The 20,454-nt window shown below is 44.5% G+C and overlaps 4 protein-coding genes across 8 annotated transcripts in view; 3 read left to right on the top strand and 1 right to left on the bottom strand.

The window, feature by feature from the left end:
• akap6 (A kinase (PRKA) anchor protein 6) overlaps positions 1 to 5,217 on the top strand; it is a 120,380-nt gene extending 115,163 nt beyond the window's left edge. Inside the window, 7 exon segments of the mRNA XM_053434063.1 lie at positions 77 to 241; positions 243 to 568; positions 617 to 740; positions 742 to 1,139; positions 1,141 to 1,243; positions 3,234 to 3,332; positions 5,173 to 5,217. Coding sequence (XP_053290038.1) covers positions 77 to 241; positions 243 to 568; positions 617 to 740; positions 742 to 1,139; positions 1,141 to 1,243; positions 3,234 to 3,332; positions 5,173 to 5,217 — 1,260 coding nt within the window.
• The window catches only part of LOC128450548 (zinc-binding protein A33-like), a 383,902-nt gene that overhangs the window by 186,462 nt on the left and 176,986 nt on the right, over positions 1 to 20,454 (top strand). The gene's annotated exons all lie outside the window — the stretch shown is intronic.
• Positions 1 to 20,454, top strand: part of LOC128450549 (E3 ubiquitin-protein ligase TRIM35-like) — a 377,361-nt gene that overhangs the window by 186,339 nt on the left and 170,568 nt on the right. The window lies entirely within an intron of this gene.
• LOC128450544 (zinc-binding protein A33) lies at positions 8,120 to 19,662 on the bottom strand. 4 transcript variants are annotated; one of them, XM_053434067.1, is made up of 3 exons: positions 19,294 to 19,662; positions 10,131 to 10,361; positions 8,120 to 10,043 (listed from the first exon to the last, which is right to left on the bottom strand). In XM_053434067.1, exon 3 carries the CDS (start codon positions 10,024 to 10,026, stop codon positions 8,644 to 8,646), a length of 1,383 nt encoding a protein of 460 aa, XP_053290042.1. In that variant the 5' UTR covers positions 10,027 to 10,043; positions 10,131 to 10,361; positions 19,294 to 19,662; the 3' UTR covers positions 8,120 to 8,643. The 4 variants fall into 4 exon arrangements, with proteins under 4 accessions (XP_053290042.1, XP_053290041.1, XP_053290043.1 ...); XM_053434066.1 differs by having other exon boundaries at positions 10,131 to 10,355; XM_053434068.1 differs by having other exon boundaries at positions 10,131 to 10,332.

The following is a 20,454-nucleotide window of genomic DNA, read 5'->3' as shown; positions in this document are numbered from 1 at the left end:
CATGGCGTCCATCTTTATTCACAGTGTGGACACACCTGTGACCTCTGACCTTTGACCCTCTGCCCTCCTCCCCCAGGTGCTCGAGCACTCCCACCGGCCTCTCCACCTCCGGAAGGGAGACTTCTACTCCTACCTGTCGCTCTCCTCCCACGACAGCGACTGTGGCGAGGTCAGCCAGTGCTCCGAGGACAAGAGCTCCTCCCCGGCGCCGTACAGCCTCCCGTCCTACGCCTCCCCCCCCCCCCACACAGGGCCTCCGCAGCCCGAGCCCGGAGCCGTTCACCAGCGCCCGGCGCCGGCAGAGCGGCTCCCCGAGCCTCGACTCCAGGAACGACCTCCGCGCTCTGGATCTGAGGTCGGCCCACAGAGAAGCTAACGGCTCGGAGCCCACCAGCCCGTCCCAGTCCCTGCCCCCCAGCCCCGACATCCGGGACGAGGAGACGCTGTTCGCAGCCTGCACCGAGGAGGTGTACCTGGGCCCGCCTCTCTGCTACAGCATGGTGCTCACCAGGAAACCACGGACGCCGCGGCTGAAGGAGAACTCGCCGAGGAACAGTCTAGAGAACCTGTCTTCCTCAGATGATACGTACTTGTCTCCAGAGGGGCCTCATGCGAGGAGCCACTTGTGTCCCTCAGAGGAGTCGGTGTTGGACCAGACCCAGCGCTCCTTCCTTCCTCTCCTGGAGCCTCGTTACACCTCCTTCTCCACCTCCTCGCCCTCAACAACCATCCCCGCCTCCCTCCAGGGGCCCGGCTGCCAGCCAAGAGACGACCCCCCCCCCCTCTCCTCCTGCCGTGTCCTCTGGCGCCGCGCAGGAGAGGCAAGGTGAGGACTGGCACCTCCTCTGTGATGTCGCTGGGAGAGAAGTGGCGAGTGTCAGTGCGCCGCAGGAGCAGAGGAGTCGTAATGAGGGGCCTGCTTATCTTAATCCCCGGGCACGTGTCGGCCCGATAGACTCCTCCGCTGCCCAATGTTTGGAAGATACTGAAACGCTTGAATCCAATATGGGCCCCGTAATGACCAAGATAAGTGTCTGCGGCTCCGCTACAAATCCCTCCAAAGAGCCGGGCGCCACGCGTATTAATCCCAAAATTAACTGCTCGCCGATGAGGGAGGCAGATAGGGGGGGGGAGGAGGGGGGGGCGGGGGGGAGGAGACGCTCGGCGGGTGAGGCGGGAGGAGAAGACGACGAGAGGGCGGAGCGGCTCGCAGCAGGAGGCGAGGACGGTGGCGGCAAAGCAGGTTAGTGTTCCACGTGTTATCCTGATCCGCCGTATCAGGACATTACACTGCACCCCCCCCCCCCCCCCCACTCCAGGTATTAGACCGAGCCCTCTGTGGGCAGAATGTAATGAGGCCGTGTGCCTTTCTGTCATTTCCATTTCCAAGGCTGCACGGACGAGCTGATATGTGTTACCTCTCTTCCCCTCTTCTCTCCTCCTCCCTTCATCCTCTCCTCCCCCGCCTCATCCCTCTATCATCCCTCTCTCCTTCCTCTCTCCATTTCACATCCATAATCTCCTCTTCTTCTTCTTTTCTTGACCCTCATCTTCAATCATCTGCTTTTTCCTGACACATTCTCCTCTTGCTGCTCTTTTCTGAATAACTTTCTCCTCTTTTTCTCCTCATCTCTCCATCCCCTCCTCATGTTTCTCTAATCCTCCTTTCCTCCCTATCTTTCCTCTCTCCATGCTCCTTTTCTACTCTCCTCCGCCTCATCCCTCCTTTTTCTCGTCACCATTTCACATCCAAACTTTTTCATCCTCCTATTTTCTCACGTCTTCAAGTCTTCATCATTTTTTATTCTTATATTCTCCTCTTTTTTCTCACACCATCTTTTCATTTCTCTACAACCTTTCCTCCCTCTCTTCTCATCTGTTCATCTCCATCCTTTCTTCATTTCCTTCTCTGTTCACATTTCCTCTTCACATCTCTCTGTGTTCCCTCTTCTCTTCGTTCCCCCCCTTCCTCCCTCCGTCCTCTCCTCCCCCGCCTCATCCCCCTCTCCTCCTCCCTCAGGTGTTAATGGATGGGAGGATTTGCAGACTTCTCAGTTTTTCAGTTAAAAGGTTAAGGTCCACAGAACAACATCAGCATAATTACTATCAGTCAGATTTTATTAGGATTCATCAGCTAAGAGCTTTCCCTTCCTGCACTGATCGTCCAATTCATTTCATCGCTGAATTAGCGTGTTTGTGCTCTTTCTTAACTTTTCTATTTCCTCATGCAAATGAGTTTTGCTTCTTCTTCTCTTTCTGCGCCGCCTCCGTTCATCAACTCGAACTCTGGAGGAGGAACTCGGACGAGGAGCTCGTTTCCGATCTGAGCTTTAATGACGTGACATTCACATGTGTTACCAAATACTCACATGTACAATAACAATATGAGAAGCAGTTGTTAATCATATTAACTGATCTGTTAAAATCAGTTAATCTAATAATTTATTATTTATTATCCACTAAGACAGTGAGAGCCGTTTCCACAAGAACAATCGTGAGACAAAGATTTTTCTTCTTTCTTTTCTTGTATATATTTTCGTTTTTTGTCATTTGAAGAATTAGTTTTTTCCTACATTGTTTGATATTCTCTATATTTAAAACAAGCTGCCGTGTGTGTCTGTGTGTGCACATAGTCGTGACTACATACCCACTTGTGTGTCTGTGTTTATCCTTGTGTGTGTGTGTTTCACAATGGTTGATGTATGGGGGGGGGGGGGGGGGGGGGTTATAGCTACATAAGTCTTTACAAAGTGATTAGTCGTTAACCAATTAAAAGAGTGTGGGCGAGATAATTGTGTTGGGCCTGATGCTTGTTGTTTTAATTCACAACTTTTCATCAGTTTGGGCTCAAAGAAAGAAAAGAAAGAAAGAAAGAAAGAAAGAGAGAAAGAACAAGCCGATTAGAAAACAAGACAAACAATGTTTCAGGCCGATAATGTTTTGATTTATTCCTCTCTCTCTCTCTCTCTCCCCTCCCTCTCTCTCTCTCTCTCTCTCTCCCCTCCCTCTCTCTCTCTCTCTCTATCTCTCTCTCTCTATCTCTCTCTCTCTCTTTCTCTCTCTCTCTCTCTTACTCGCTGTTAAAACAAAAGCACTAAAGTGGGATCTTCTTTTCTTGTTCTCTGCTGACGGAGGGATCAACCTTCTCTTTTCTTTCATTCTCTCTCTTTCTTCTGATGTCGCTCCATCCTTCCTTTTCTCTCACTGTGTTTCTCGGTGTCTCTCGCCCGCAGGTCAGCGCTCACTCGACTGTCACTCAAAGCACCAGAGCGGCACAGGGGCGGAGCCAGGCCTCAGTGAGACACCCCCCCTTGAGGGCGGGGCCAGTGAGGGTACGTGGAAGCATCTCTATCTATTTCTGTTTGTCTCAGAGTTGTTTGAAATGATCCTGGAATAAACTCGTCCTCGTGACTTTTTATAAAAAAACAAATACAAAGAGAAATTATATTTCAATAAAAAAAGATAAAACCAGGAAGCTGGAGAACAAAGATGATCACTTACACAATCACTCTGTGGGTGTGTGTGTGTGTCTGTGTGTATTTGTGTGTGTGTGTGATGTGGCCGCCCTGTGGGTGCCTCCAGGGCTAAGCAAAACCTATTGCCCCAATGCTCCAAATACGCACAAACTAATACACATACACATACACACACACACACACACACACAAACACACACATACACACACACACACACACACATACACACACACGCACACACACACACACACACACACACACACACACACACACACACACACACATCCCTGAGGGCAGGGCATAAAAGTCCAGGTAGAAGCTCTGACAGCCCAACAGCTGCAGGTTAGACAGACATGTTGTTCACACACACACCAGAGGACAAACCCACATACACACTCACATGCAGAGACACACACACACATCAAAGTGCAAAATCAAGCTCAGTGTACACACACAACGCATGTACACTCATGACAAAGGACACGCACACACACACAGACACGCACTCACTGCACACACATCATATCAGTGATGTGTACAGCTGGTCCTGACCCCCATGGCGTGCCCCAGTCTAGCCCACCTGTTCACACACACAACACACACACAGACACACACACACACACACACACACATACACACACACACACACACACACACACACACACACACACACACACACACAGAGACACAGGTGCAATTAAAGCAATCGTAAATGCGGCTCATGATGTGCTCTGTGACCCAGACAGCAGAAGGTCTGCAGCAACACACACAGGAGAGAGAGAGAGAGAGAGAGAGAGAGAGAGAGAGAGTGTGTGTTTGTGTGTGTGTTTGTGTGTGTGTGTGTGTGTGTGTGTCTGTGTGTGTAAAGTTTCATCGTAAAGCCGAACAGAAAACGACAGAGAGGAGGAACCTGTCTTTCGGATAAAAGAGAGCAGAAGAGGAGCGGACAGATGAAGCCGTATCTGAATATTTAATTTGATGAATACAACCTGATGAATAAAAGTATGAATATATTAACATGAGAACAGATGTTAATAGAAAACTGTTGTTTTTAAAAAATATAATAAAATCACAGGAGAAGAAAAATTAATTCCACAAACTTTAATAGAAAATAAAAGGCATTGTTAGGTCGTGTTTTATTTTACATCACAGGAATCTGCTTCAGAAATCAGTTTTCATACATTTTTTCAACCCGTGTTTTATTTTCCATTGATTCCTGTTTGTTTCCGTTTGTGTAGTTTTTTTAATATGTGCTGTGATGTATTGTGTTAATTTGTGTGTTTCCCCTTACTTGTATTTATTTTCTTCATAAATAAAGGATAAATGATTTAAAAAATAGAATTAAAACACATTTCATCACAAAGTGTAAGAAAACAGTTTGAAATATTAAACAAGGCAATTAAAAATAATTATGATAGAATGAAACAAAAACACGTGAAATTTACAATATAGTATAAAATTCAAATAGTTGGAAAATTAAATCTTGAGTTTAGAGCATATATGTTTATTTAGATCGTTTAAAATGTGTAAAACGTTTTTATAAAGAGAGTTGGTGTCAAACAGCAGGAAGGACATGTTGTGTGTTATCTGAGGACACATTGTCTCTGGTGAGGATCGGGGGGGCAGCAGGTCTTTAGTTATGTTGTCAGTTCTTCAACACGAGTCTCACAAGCTGTTTCTGTCTCTGTCCACCCAGCGACTACCTGTGCCGGGAGCTGGAACCTCCGGGATCCAGCTGTAGGGGGCGCTCTCTGCGTCTCCCCCCCCCCCTCCACTGAGCCCCTCTCTCTCCCGGGCTCCGACCCTCCGGCTGCCTCCTCTGATCTGAGCTGATCTCCACAGAGCGGACTGAGAGCTCAGGGTGACCTTCACTCCACGTTCCCAGGGATGAACTGTGGATTCTGATATTTACAAAACTGTTCCAGCCTCATTAAAGAAAGAGTTAGGAAATAAAACATGTAGTGAACTTATAACCAAGCATTTAAATGTCATTATCCGGTTCTTAGACAAAGCAGTGAACTGAGCACACAGGCAGGAGGAGTGACTCCAAGGTCACAGGTCAGACATTGAAACTGGGCTGAATAGAAAAACACATTTTCAGTCAGAACAGAATCCGCTCCATCTTCTCAGGCCTGGTGCACACGAGAGGATTTCAAACACTTCAAAACCTACGACTCCACAGACACGATGACAGATTTAATCAGTTATTAAGATCATATTCATAAAAAACGCAGCAACTGGACGATTTGACCAGAACATCGTGATTCAAGAGACTCGAACGTGACTTCAGAAGAGAAATTAACATAGAGGAGGATCGACTACAAAACGTGTAGCGAGCTTTTGCAGCTCGAGCTGAGTTGTATACGTTGTTGTTGTTGTTGTGTTTATTTGCTGCTGTAAAAGTAAACAACATCTGGTTGGTGACTCTTCCCGCTCGGCTCGCTCTCATTGGCTGTCGAGGGGTCATGCTCACGTGTCTTCCATCGGAGATCATGACCGAACATGGTTGATATTTACGATTCGAGATCCGTAAATATGAAATTGGCCCAGTTCATCCTTGAGTGTGCACCAGCCCCAGTTCAATCACCCAGTATGTCCAGGAGGAGGTGGAGGTGAGCCGGCTGCTGCTTCACGCTCTCACAGACCTTCTGTGTTTTCTTATTGACTTGTTGAGGTTGAGTTTGTCTGGTTCTGGTTCTTCTGGTTGTTTTCTGGAGCTACCTCAGTTCTGCTTCTGCTGGGACTCACACGTCTTCAGCCACTTTGCATGAGCTTTAACTTTCACTCACTGTTTGTCTGAATCAACCTGTTGTCTTATCAACACACGGTGAAAGTGCAGTGTTGTAGCACAGGTAGCATGTTCTCAGTCTCTAGCTGGAGCTGACGTCAGTGTTCATGTTAATGTGCTGGACAGCTACACAGCTACATGTCATGAGACTCAGTGGACGGACGATAACATCTCATCTCACAGCCGGAGCTTCTCCAGACGCATCAAGTCAACTTAACGTGTTTTATTTAAAGGATTCAACAGAAGCATCGTCACTGTCGACCAGAACAAAACATCGTAGAAGATCATTTCCTGTGAATAAAAGCTATTAATACGAAAACATGTTGAACGATCCACACACACATCAGTGGAATCAGCTTTGTTGGAGTTACACATAAAACTTTACACGATATGAAGAGTCCGATAACTTATTATTTACAGTAGATGCTGAAATAGAAGTGTATTATCGTGAGTGAAACACGAGTTGAGGATTGGACGACGTCGTGGTTCTCGATTGATCTTTATTTTGACGGAGGATCACAGGAAGTCAGAGCTGGAAACACTGAGAAAAAGAACAGTATTTGTTTATTTATAATAATTTGATCATTTTATACAAGTTTGAGAAGATTTTACTCCACAACAGGCGGAAACTGGACTTTATGCATCAGATACACCGAAATATACATAAAAATGTTCTGAAAATCATCAAATCAAAAATCAGAGGCTCCCTATGCTCCTCTGTGAAATGAGTTTTTATTTAAGTGATTTGTTTCGTAAAGAATTCTGCTTTGCATTTTCAGTCCCTTGCCAGTAGGGGGTGCTGCAGCCGTCGTAGTGACGTTTGTTGAAAGTTACAAGTGCAAACTCTCCCCTCAACTTCCACCTGATCGTGACCACTGCTTTACTCAAGAGGCAGGGATTGGTCGATCCCCAGTGAACGCTCTCATTGGTCGAGCGGTTTGGATGAACCTGAAATATTCGCTACGCTAGCTCGACCGAAGTGGCCCCCCCCGAAAAAAAAATATGTAAAATCAAAACGGCATTTTTGTCTATGCAACACGACCAAAGTTGGCGAACGCTGGTGTGGTGTTGTTGTGTAGGCGTTGAGGTGTGATGACTGTTGGCGAGGACGTGTGTTGTTGTTAATGCTGTACGTACAACACGACTGTAACATGTGTTGATTTCTTTTTTTATTCTTCTGAGACGATGATTAGCAGTTAACGCTGGGGTTTGGGATTAGTGTTGAGACGGGTGTGTGTGTCTGTGTGTGTGTGTGTGTGTCCGTGTGTGTGTGGGACAAACTAGGGTTTAAAATCTTTAAACTATAATTGTGTGCCTTGCTCTACTGTTACTACTTCGACCTTTTCTTTAGTGAAGTCAAACCACTGCTTCGGTGATGAAAACATGCAACGACATATTCAAAATGAGAATCAAACAGTTTAATGCGAGGTTGATGTTGAACCTGTGTAAATATGTAAAGGTGTGAAACCTCGGTGTGACGCGCAGGGGGGAGGAATGCTTGGTGTTTGTGTTTATTTATGTTTTGTGGTCTGTGATGTGAAATATCTTTATTATTAGTATTGGCCATAAAGAGCTTGACTGCATGGATCCTGCTGATTACAATGTAAAACCAACTGTTGACAAATAAACTTAATTTATTGGAAAAATTTACAAATGTGGGTTGTGTCGTTTTGTTGGACTTGTGGTCTCAGGCTTTGTCTTCACATGTAGGCCCAAATTTTGTTCACAACTATTAGCTCCCAACATTTAAATTAGGGATAATTCATAAATAAACGTATATATAACTAAATTTAAAAACCTGAAACTCTCTGAGTGTTATATCCTACATTTCAATTTAAAAAAGGTCAGAACTCTGTTTCTGTTTCATAGTTTTTATTATTTTGATCACAATATTAAAATCACATCACTCGGCTGCTGTAGAATAAACACTTTTACAGACAGAATAATTTTGGCTTCATCACATCAAGCAGACAAATGTTCATATATGTTGGATTATTTCATATGTGAACAGACTTTATGTGATTAAACATGAATCATGTCTCATGTGTGAGTTTTAATAAAGTTTGTTGATTGTGAACAATGATCAGCTGTTATTGATAAATGTGGTTTTATGTGGATCTTCATCAGTTTGCTCGACTTCATGGATCCACACAAAATCTAAATGATAGAAAACATTTTCCATGAAAGTAAAAAACATAACAAAGATAAAGATCAGAAAATAATCAAATATTTTTAAACACGTGGAAAAGTCGACAGGAGAAATAAAAATGAATGAGAAGTAAAAGGAGAAATAAACAAAGCTTTAGAATAACGAGTTTAACTTTTAAATTCAGCAGATTTCTCTTGAAGAAATAAACATGATGAATAAAATCTTTATCTCTAACGACTCTGATCCAGAGTCACAGAGACTTTCACAGGTAACAGCTTCAAGTGATCTCTAATGTTAAAGATTGGAAACATCTTCTGAGTGAAAGTGTGTGTGAAGGTGTGAATGTGTTGGTTAGTATCAAAATCACAGAACGACAGTTCTCCTCTGTTCCAGTCCAGTTTCACTCTGATCCTCTGGATCTTCTGCACAGAGAGAACAGATGATCCTGATGGAGACCGTGCATAGTATTTACCTTCACGGAACAATATTCTCCATGTTCCAGACAGTTTGTTTCCCTTCCTCTGGACAGGCTCTGCTGACACACCCAGTAACCAGTAAGTACTGTCTCCAACCAGGACGTCCCAGCTGTGAGTCCCTGAGTTAAAACCCTCAGATCCCAGGACTGAGGCGTATTGATCAAATCTCTCTGGATTGTCAGGAAGCTTCTGTTTCTCTCCTCGTCTCAAACTGGTCAGATCTTCAGACAGGACGAGCCATGGATGAGCAGAGTTTGGGTCCAGAACCACAGGACTGTAGGAGACCATGTCCTTCATCTTGTTCCAGATGTTGAAGCTCAGGTTGCCCAGATGTTTGGCCTCGTCTATCAGAGCTCCTGAGGCCAGCTGTGGATCATCCAGCAGGGGGCGCTGCTGGACTCGTTCCACTGCAGCCTTGTAGTTGAGCAGGAACGAGACGTCTTCAGCTCTCAGCTCGTCCTCTGTGGTTCTGATTGTGTCTGAAAGAGACGTTATGTCTCTGCTCAGAGACTCAATCTTCTTCTTCATCATCCGACTCTTCTGCTCCTCTTCCTCCCTCAGTGCAGCCATCCTGGCCTCCTCTTCCTCCTCCAGAAACTGATGAAGCTTTTTAAACTCCTCCTTGATCTGTGTCTCTGTGAGTCCGGCCTGGACCTTAATGTGTTCTGCTGTTTGTTCAAACTCTACTTTAACACGTTCAAAACTCTGTAACTTCTTCTTCAAGGGCTCCAGAGTTTCCTGAAGCTGCTTCTTGTGTTGTTGTGCAGCTTCATCGATGGGTCTGATTGTGTGGCCGGTGTGTTTTTCTGAATCTCTGCAGATGAGACACACTGGCTGCTGATGGTCCAGACAGAAGAGTCTGAGTTTCTCTGAGTGCAGACTGCAGAGAGCAGGTGAAGAGCTCTGATCTCTCTCCTGTAAGAAGGTCTCACACAGGTTCTTCAACACCAGGTTACAAGGTGGTTCCATCTTTGAAGATCTTCTCTTACAAAGTGGACACTCTTTTACTTCTTTGTCTTTCCACCAGCTCTTCACACAGTCTTTACAGAAGCTGTGGCTACATGACAGAATGACAGGATCTCTGAAGACATCTTGGCAGACGGGACAGCAGAGATCCTCTTCTAATCTGGAAGCCATTGAGTCTCCAGGTGAAGCTGAAAACAGACAGTCAGTCAGTCACAGCTCCATGAACTTCACTGAGGTTCACTTCCCCTCTGAGTCGAGGTGTTTGTTAAACTCACGGTCAGTGTGTGGAGCGTCGGCAGGTTGTAGTTTGACTCTTCTCTCCTGTAGCTGGACTCACTCAGGACGTCTGGTCTGGTTTGGTTCAGTTTGGTTTGGAAGGTGAATGTGATCGTCTGGTTTTCAGCCTGCGTCTCTTCAGGGAGGAACAGATGCTTCCTGGTTTCTCAGGTGTGTCAGGAGAGGGTGGAGCTTGAGATGCTGGATGATAAAACCTGTAAAACCTGAAACTAATGTACAAGCAGCTCTGCTGCCAGTAAAAACATTGCACCTCCCTTATGGACTGAACTCTAACACTTTAACTCTTAACTGTGCCTGAATCATCTGCCTGTGCAATATCAACGGTTCATGGGCAATACATTCACTGTGTCACGAATTAACCCTCCTATTAACATTTTTATTTTGTCTTATCGTTGTTTTGTATATACTAATCATTATGTCATTTCAGAATTCAGCCTCTCCCCTCTAATCTGCACTTCCTCGTTCCACATATCACTTTACGTTCCACCCACAGACGCACCTGCCTTCCATCAAGTCTTTAGTCCCCCCATTATATCTACCTGCCTGTTTCCTTTGTCCTCTGCCAGATCGTTTAGTGCAGTGATTTTCAACCAGTGCGCAGCGGCACACTAGTGTGCCATGAGAGATCGTCAGGTGTGCCGTGGGAAATTATCTAATATCACCTAATTAACCATTGTCGAGTGCCTGTGCCAGGGGTGCCCAATACGTCGATCGCGATCTACCGGTCGATCGCAAAGGCAGTGTGGGTCGATCGCACGACTGGACAAGAGGCAGTCAGGAGGACACTCCGGCGCACGTACCCCCACTTTTTCTTCTTTCGCCACCGCCACGCCCCCCGCCACACGTTCGCGTGTTTAGATTTCTCCTCTGCTTTCTGTATCGCTCAAGGCAGAGTTCCATCCCAATGCGCACACACACAGGTGAGCACACTCCCACCAGCGGACAGAGAGCATCCGCTGCCCCCCCAAAAGCTGTAAACCCGGGGGGGTGGGGGGTGTGAAGCCAACATTATTTGGTCTGTGTCAGGACACGACAGTAAAAAGTAATTCAAGCCTTGGATTTGATAACTGGTCCAAAGTCATTTGGCAGCAACAAGTTCACACAGACAAGAGACTTGGTTGTGAAATAGCTGCTTGAATATGATGGTGATCTGTTCAGTGTTCAATGGTCAGAAGTAGTTATGCAAAATTCAATGTGAAAGTTAAATATTAACAGGAAGTGCAGGGGGGGGGGTCTGTGACGTAACTGCCGCATTCGGCTCCAGAGCCGCGGGTGGCAGACCCCTGTGTGGAACCGAATTTGTATGGTGTATTGGACGTCTTTGTGTCTGCAGTGGCAGCAGTGTCCATCACTTTTAGCTGTCCTCTGGAAACACTTCCGTTGTCGTTTCTTCTCTATTTGCTGCGCGTTTGTCTATTTGCTGCGCGTTTCTGTAATGTGTTGTGTTGTGTTGTGAACTTGATGAAGATGTTTTCTTACTTTGCTTGTGTTCTGTCAACTTGCATGTGTTTTCTTAAGTTGCTGTTCGTTGAGCTCTCAGGGCCACCGTAAGTTCTGAACCAAAGTGTTGGACTAACAAGCATCGAGTTCAGATGCAGAGATGCAAGAATTCTGCTTTGCATTTTCAGTCCCTTGCCAGTAGGGGGTGCTGCAGCCGTCGCAGTAAAGTTTGTTGAAAGTTACAAGTGCAAACTCTCCTCTCAACTTTCACCTGATCGTAACCACTACTTTACTCAAGAGGCAGGGATTGGTCGATCTCCGTTGAACGCTCTCATTGGTCGAAGGGCGCCCTCGTCCTGTTGACCTCGACGTTTCACCACAGGGACTCAAATACTTTCTAGTGACCAGTCCAACTTTTAAGACCCTGAATGATACGAAGACCGATTGACGGATTGTTGGATGAACCTGAAATATTCGCTACGCTAGCTCGACCGAATTGGCACCCCCCAAAAAAATTAGATAGATAAAATCAAAACCGCCTTTTTGTCTATGCAACACGACCAAAGTTGGCGAACACTGGTGTGGTGTGGTTATGTAGGCGTCGAGGTGTGATAACTGTTGGCGAGGACGTGTGTTGTTGTCAATGCTGTACGTACAACACAACTGTAACATGTGTTGATTTCTTTTTTTTATTCTCCTGAGACGATGATGAGCAGTTAACGCTGGGGTTTGGGATTGGTATTGAGATGGGTGTGTGTGTCTGTGTGTGTGTCTGTGTGTCAGCTTGTGTGGGACAAACTAGGGTTTAAAATCTTTAAACTATAATTGTGTGCCTTGCTCTACTGTTACTACTTCGACCTTTTCTTTAGTGAAATCAAACCACTGCTTCGGTGATGAAAACATTGTTTTGCAATAGTGCTTAACTTCCTTGCAATCACTGTCCCGCCGACGCCCGCCAGGTGTGTTTTTTTTATCGATCAGCGTCAAACATTTTTATTTAAAGAACTGCGTCGTACAGCTACGTACTAATACAACATATTCCACTGATGTAAACCCTTTCAAGTTCCGATCACCACAGCCGGTACAATCAACGTAACAGTCAGACAACTTACCTAAAAAAAAAATTAAGATAGTCGACGTCACTCACCTAAGAAGCATGATATTAATCCACAGATCGATAACATTCCAACAAAAACGCTGTTGGTACATTGCCAAAGGTCCAGACGATCCAATCCAGTAACATAATCACTCCATAGCACACTATTTCATCAAAGAATAGCCACAGTCAGCTGATGGCTAATCTCAGAGTAGCCAGCAGCTAAGTGCCAACTTTGACTTATTTCCGTCCTAACTTCTATTAGAAGGTAAACAAAGCAGCTCTCTGGATTTCAAAATGGTGGCTGCACTCTGAACTTGAGATGGACAGCTCATTCGACCCAATTGGAGAAGGCATGGGTTGTCCACAGCCTACACGAGCCAACGAGAACCCTCGTTGACAGACAGTGCGCGCCCTTCTTCTGACGTGTACAGACTCAGCCAATTGCAATCGATTGTTGTTATGACCGGCTTATCGTTTAGCCAATTACATTTTCCACCGAGTATGTGTCCTGCTCGACCTGATAGATAAATATCAACACCCAGGAAGTCACTGCACAACAGCGAACACCTGGTTCCAGAGCATCTCGCCTCCGTGCGTAAAAGTCCGAGAGCGTTGCTGTGAGATCCGTGCACAGAATTCAGTCTTGCTTTGGAGAGTTTTGAAGCTCCGTATGGTGAAACGTTTAGAGAAACGAAACTTGACGACCGAAGAAGCCAGGGATCTGTGTTATCGGCGTGATAGCGACAAGTCTGATGACGACGTATCAGAGGAAGACAGCGACCAGTCGTTTGACTCCGAGGCAGAGGCCATGTTTCTGGAAGGACGAGACATTACTCTTGACAAGTACGTATTTTATTATAATATATATATAACTTATAAATTACTGTGTGTGTTCGTGTATGTGTTTTTTTAGGATTTACTGTTGATTTGTAAAAGGTGTGGATTCAGTTGTGGGAGAGAGGTGTGCTGCCTTTGTGTGACGATTGGAATGTGAACAGGTGTGCACATACATATGAAAAACTCATACAAGTTTTATCTAGAGTAGTAAATAACTGTTTTTTCTTTATTTTCAAAAATAGGCAATCATCTGATTCAGATACGGCTTGGGAGCCGGTTACATCGTGTCCAGCCAGCAAGCGACCACGTAGAGTGGAGCAGCAGGACAGTTCCTCAGGAGAGGAGCCCAATCCCCCAACTCCTCAGAGAGGTTCTGCCAGCAGGAGAAGACCACGAGGCAGAGGACGGGGAGGGAGAGGTAGGGCGAGAGGGAGAAGCGGCAGCAGCCGAAGTCAAGCCGGTGTGTCAGCCATCCCATCTGGAGAGAGATGGAATGATGTTGATGATGCAGATGTGACACCACCACAGCCCACCTTCAGACCCACACGTACACCAGGACCCCAGCTCATCTCTACAGCGACGTACACAATCCTGCAGCTTTTTCAAATGTATTTTACCAACTCGATTTTAATGACAGTCCTTGATAACACAAATGACTTTGGCTCGAAGAACTACTCCACACCCACCAAACCATGGATTGCTTTGACAATACACGACATGTATTCATTCATGTCCATGGTTATTTACATGGGTATTGTAAAATGCTGTGGACTTAACGACTATTGGCGACAGAGCCAACTGTACAATTTGCCACTCCCGAGACGGGTAATGAGTGGTAGGAAGTTCCCTAGAATCTACCGGGCACTTCACCTCAGTGGCTTGGTGGCGGATGCTGCTAACGAGAAGAAGAGAGGCACAGCAGGCTTCGACCGACTCTGTAAAATCAAACCGATCTACGCGGAGATAAGAGACGCCTGCACAACGAATTATCACCCGAGCCAAGATATTTCCATCGATGAGCGCATGGTTGCCACCAAAGTCCGCATTGGACTGAAACAGTACAAGAGGAACAAACCTGTTCGCTGGGTTACAAACTCTTCGTTCTGGCGGACTCCAGGAACGGTTATACATGGGACTTTTTTGTCTATCAGGGGAAGTTACAGGGATTTACTGGCAAGGGGCTGAGTTACGATTCTGTTATGGAGCTCATAAACACACAAATGCTGGGATCGGGCTACAAGCTCTTTGTGGACAATTTTTACACAAGTCCCATCCTTTTCAGCGACCTCCTTCAGAAGAGGATTTGGGCGTGTGGAACCATCCGCACAAACAGAATTGATTTCCCAAAAAGCAATGTCAACGCTCTGGTCTTGAAGTCTCCCCGTGGCAGTATCCGTTGGATCAGGAAGGACTCCCTCCTCTTTGTCCAGTGGCGAGACACGAAGGACGTCTCCATGTGCTCAACACTCCACACGGCACATGCAGAGGAGACAGTGCAGAGGAGAGTCAAAGGTGCAGATGGGCAGTGGTCATTGAAGAACATCCCGGTTCCACCAGCAGTGAAGGAATACAACAGGTACATATTATATATTTACCGATGTTTTATGCCCTTTGAAATGTAATAATTTGTGTGCTTCATATAGTTATGTTTTAGTATATTTTTCTCAATCTTGTGTTTTTCTGTCCATCCAGGTGTATGGGTGGAGTGGACCTCTCTGACGCCCTGATAGGGTATTACAAAGTCCTCCACAAGATGATGAGGTGGTACAAGACGTTCTTCTATCACTTCATGGACATCGGGATAGTGAATGCCTTTCTCCTCCATAATGACCTTGCACGAGGTAGAGGAAAGTTACCTATGGCCCAGAAGACTTTCAGAGAGACCCTCATCGAGGAGCTGGCAGAGGCGGGATCTCCCACCACAGCCAGAACCGTCCCACATCCTGCTCCAGTCACAACACATCACAGGCTGGTTTATATCTCTGGGCACAGCACCAATGGTCGGCAGAGGTGCAGGCTGTGCCATGCAAAGACACCAATGAAGTGCCCCTCCTGCGATGTGCCTCTGTGTTTTGTACCCAGTTGTGACTGCTACAATGCCTGGCATGATGCCAATAACATGTGAAATGTAAGTATTATTTATGTTTATTATCATGGATAGATATTTACCGCATCTGTATGGCTTTTCTAAAAGCTCCCAACTTATTTACCTTTTCCCATATAGGTCCATCGAGGTGCATGGGTGGTGACATCCTGATAGGTCACTACAAAGTCCTCCACAAGCCTCCTCCCTAACCCTAGCCTTTGTGTTTCGTCCCCGGTCGTGACTGCTACAATGGCTGGCATGTATCCAAAAATATAAAAGATGTATATTTGAATAAATTTTACACCATATGACCAATTTTGTCTCCTTTATATAAAAGTATGATTTGTAGTGTAAAAGTAGCCTTTTTAGCCTATTTGGTTACCATGGGTACCAAGGGTCCTTTGGAGCCTCCAAATGGCCTTTTTGGAAAACGCATAGACATGCCCTCAGTAAAACATCTGTAAAATATTCATTTTCTTTGGTATTGTGGTCAATTTGACCTTGGGCTAGTCAAGGCTTCATGCTAGGGTGCCATTGTGTTTTCCAGCTCAAAAGAACCAGCTAGAGTCATCTGCAGGCATCTGTTTACCAAAAATATTCGGGCGAAAATAAAATCCTTCTACCTCACTGTGTGCCAACTGCTATTACTCAATGCCAGTAGCACTTAAAGTGATTCTGACTGTTGGGGAGGAAAGTTCAGTATGTTACCTTAATTTATTGGAAAAACGAACGAATGTGGGTTGTGTTTTTTAGCTGTTGTGTTAATCACATTTTGTGAAACAGACGTGTTTGCTCATCTTGCTGTGTCCTTGAGTCCAGGTGAAAGTTTGTACTAAAGAAATTCCCTCAAGGTGTTTCTGAGTTGCTTATTTGTCAGGTCACAGTGACCTTGACCTTTGGCCTTTGACCATCAAATTCTAATCACTTCATCCACGAGTCCAAGTGAACGTTTTTACCACATTTGAAGAAATTCCCTGAAGGTGTTTTTGAGATATTGTGTTCACGAGGATGAGACCTGAAAGCATATTGTCTCCGACCACCAGCGTGGGGACGTAAAACTCAGACGTCTTTCGAGGACAGATGTCTCTCAGTGTGATTTGGTGCAGCTTGATTCAATTTAACGGACTTGACGCTGAGCTGCTGATCAGGTGTTTCACCATTTTCACCATAAACATCGATACAACTTCTTCTTCTTTCTTCTTTGTGTGTATTTATGAAACATATCTTACATTTCATCAGATTTTTATTCTTTGACTGTTACAACTGAACTGCTGCAATAAGTGTCCTGTAGTTTGTGAAATATCCGACACCAACACGTTCAAGTGCACGTTCCACATGTCTTCTTTTGTCCCCAGAACAAAGAGGACATGTGGTCTCAGGCTTTGTCTTCACATGTAGGCCCAACTATTGTTCACAACTATCAGGTCCCAACATTTAAATAAGAAATAATTCATGAATAAACGTATTTATAACTTAATTTAAAAACCTGAAACTATCTGAGTGTTGAATCCTACTTGATGACAGATAATGTTAAATTTACATTTCATCTTAAAAAAGGTCAGAACTCTGTTTCTGTTTCATAGTTTTTATTATTTTGATCACAATATTAAAATCAAATCACTCGGCTGCTGTTGAATAAACATTTTTACAGACAGAATCATTTTGGCTTCATCACATCAAACAGACAAATGTTCATATATGTTGGATTTTTTCATATGTGAACGGACTTTATGTGATTAAACATGAATCATGTCTCATCTGTGAGTTTTAATAAAGTTTGTAGAATGTGAACAATGATCAGCTGTTATTGATAAATGTGTTTTTATGTGGATCTTCATCAGTTTGCTCGACTTCATGGATCCACACAAAATCTAAATGATAGAAAACATTTTCCATGAAAGTAAAAAACAAACCAAAGATAAAGATCAGAAAATAATCAAATCTTTTTACACACGTGGAAAAGTCGACAGGAGAAATAAACATGAGTGAGAAGTAAAAAGAGAAATAAACAGAGCTTTAGAATAATGAGTTTAACGTTTAAATTCAGCAGATTTCTCTTGAAGAAATAAACATGAGTGAGAAGTAAAAAGAGAAATAAACAGAGCTTTAGAATAACGAGTTTAACGTTTAAATTCAACAGATTTCTCATGAAGAAATAAACATGATGAATAAAATCTTTATCTCTAACGTCTCTGATCCAGAGTCACAGAGACTTTCACAGGTAACAGCTTCACTGGGTGATGATGATCTCTAGTGTGAAAGTATGGAAACATCTTCTGAGTGAAAGTGTGTGTGAAGGTGTGAATGTGTTTGTTAGTATCAAGATCAGAGAACGACAGTTCTCCTCTGTTCCAGTCCAGTTTCACTCTGATCCTCTGGATCTTCTGCACAGAGAGAACAGATGATGCTGATGGTGACCGTGCTGAGTATTTACCTTCACGTAACCCTATTCCCCATGTTCCAGACATATCTTTTCCCTTCCTCTTGACAGACTCTACTGACACACCCAGTGACCAGCTTGTACTGTCTCCAACCAGGACGTCCCAGCTGTGAGTCCCTGAGTTAAAACCCTCAGATCCCAGGACTGAGGCATATTGATCAAACCTCTCTGGATTGTCAGGAAGCTTCTGTCTCTCTCCTAGTCTCAAACTGGTCAGATCTTCAGACAGGACGAGGACTGGATGAGCAGAGTTTGGGTCCAGAACCACAGGACTGTAGGAGACCACATCCTTCATCTTGTTCCAGATGTTGAAGCTCAGGTTGTCCAGATGTTTGGCTTCGTCCATCAGAGCTCCTGAGGCCAGCTGTGGATCATCCAGCAGGGGGCACTGCTGGACTCGTTCCACTGCAGCCTTGTAGTTGAGCAGGAACGAGACGTCTTCAGCTCTCAGCTCGTCCTCTGTGGTTCTGATTGTGTCTGAAAGAGACGTTATGTCTCTGCTCAGAGACTCAATCTTCTTCTTCATCATCCAACTCTTCAGCATCTCTTCCTCCCTCAGTGCAGCCATCCTGGCCTTCTCTTCCTCCACCAGAAACTGATGAAGCTTTTCAAACTGCTCCTCGATCTGCGTCTCTGTGAGTCCGACCTGGACCTTAATGTGTTCTGCTGTTTGTTCAAACTTTACTTTAACACGTTCAAAACTCTGTAACTTCTCCTTCAAGGGCTCCAGAGTTTCCTGAAGCTGCTTCTTGTGTTGTGGTGCAGCTTCATCGATGGGTCTGAATCTGTGGTCGGTGTGTTTTAATGAATCTTTGCAGATGACACACACTGGCTGCTGATGGTCCAGACAGAAGAGTGTGAGTTTCTCTGAGAGCAGACTGCAGAGAGCAGGTGAAGAGCTCTGATCTCTCTCCTGTAAGAAGGTCTCACACAGGTTCTTTAACACCAGGTTACAAGGTGGTTCTGACCTTGAAGATCTTCTCTTACAAATTGGACACTCTTTTACTTCTTTGTCTTGCCACCAGTTGTCCACACAGTCTTTACAGAAGCTGTGGCTACATGACAGAAGAACAGGATCGCTGAAGACATCATGGCAGACGGGACAGCAGAGATCCTCTTCTGATCTGGAAGCCATTGAGTCTCCAGGTGAAGCTGAAAACAGACAGTCAGTCAGTCACAGCTCCATGAACTTCACTGAGGTTCACTTCCCCTCTGAGTCGAGGTGTTTGTTAAACTCACGGTCAGTGTGTGGAGCGTCGGCAGGTTGTAGTTTGACTCTTCTCTCCTGTAGCTGGACTCACTCAGGACGTCTGGTCTGGTTTGGTTCAGTTTGGTTTGGAAGGTGAATGTGATCGTCTGGTTTTCAGCCTGCGTCTCTTCAGGGAGGAACAGATGCTTCCTGGTTTCTCTGGTGTGTCAGGACACGATTGTAAAAAGTAATTCAAGCCTTGGATTTGATAACTGGTCAAAAGCCATTTGGCAGCAACAAGCTCACACCGACAAGAGACCTGGTTGTGAAATAGCTGCTTGAATATGAACGTGATCTGCTGAGGGTTCAATGTTCAGAAGTCGTTCTGCTGAAGTCAAAGTGAAAATTAAATATGAACAGGAAGTGCAGTGGGGGGGGGGGGGGGGTGGAGTCTGTGATGTAACTGCAGAGCTGAAGTTTCATTAAAGAGACAGAAGCAAACAAATAGAAAAATCTGAAAATGGAAAGAGAGTTTTATAAAATTCAAATCAGCTCAAGTTTGCTTATTAATTTCTGTGTGAGTGAAGTAAAAAGTATGACATCATCAAATGATTGCACATTTTGTTATGATTATTATATCTTATGTGTGACACCATTATATTGTGTGACTTTGGGCATTCAATAAATGTAGCTGTCAGAAACATATTTAATATTAATATTAAATAATAACTTTAGTTTACATTAAAGCTACCTCGGGGAACCAGCCTTCAAAGGAAGGAAAAGAGACAATTTATTGATTAAGTCTCATGAAAGTTCTAACAAATTTAATTTAATAATTAACTTTAACCAAAATGACCACGTCAGTACTTATTAAAGATGAAGGATATCTTCATTTAACAGACGGGTGTTATTTTTAAGTTGTGGACTCAATCCCCGGTCGGGGTAAACACACTCAAAATCAAAACTGACATCCTGAAACATTTCAGCAGCGATGTGTCGAGCAGTGTTAATTTCGTTGACGAAGACTATGACGAAATATATTCGTTAACGAACTTTTTTCCATGACGAAGACGAGACGAAGACGTAACGAAAACGAATCTTTGAAAATAAAAACTATGACGAAATCTATTTTAATTTTCGTTGACGAGACGAGACGAAAATGTTGGTGGTTGACTAAGTCACAATAATTTTTAAAACATCATCGTATCAGG

This window comes from Pleuronectes platessa, chromosome 11, assembly GCF_947347685.1.
Source record: "Pleuronectes platessa chromosome 11, fPlePla1.1, whole genome shotgun sequence".
NCBI classification, from domain to species: Eukaryota; Metazoa; Chordata; class Actinopteri; order Pleuronectiformes; family Pleuronectidae; genus Pleuronectes; species Pleuronectes platessa.
Note: the sequence above shows the minus strand (reverse complement) of the source record. Positions and strands in the feature narration are given on the sequence as shown.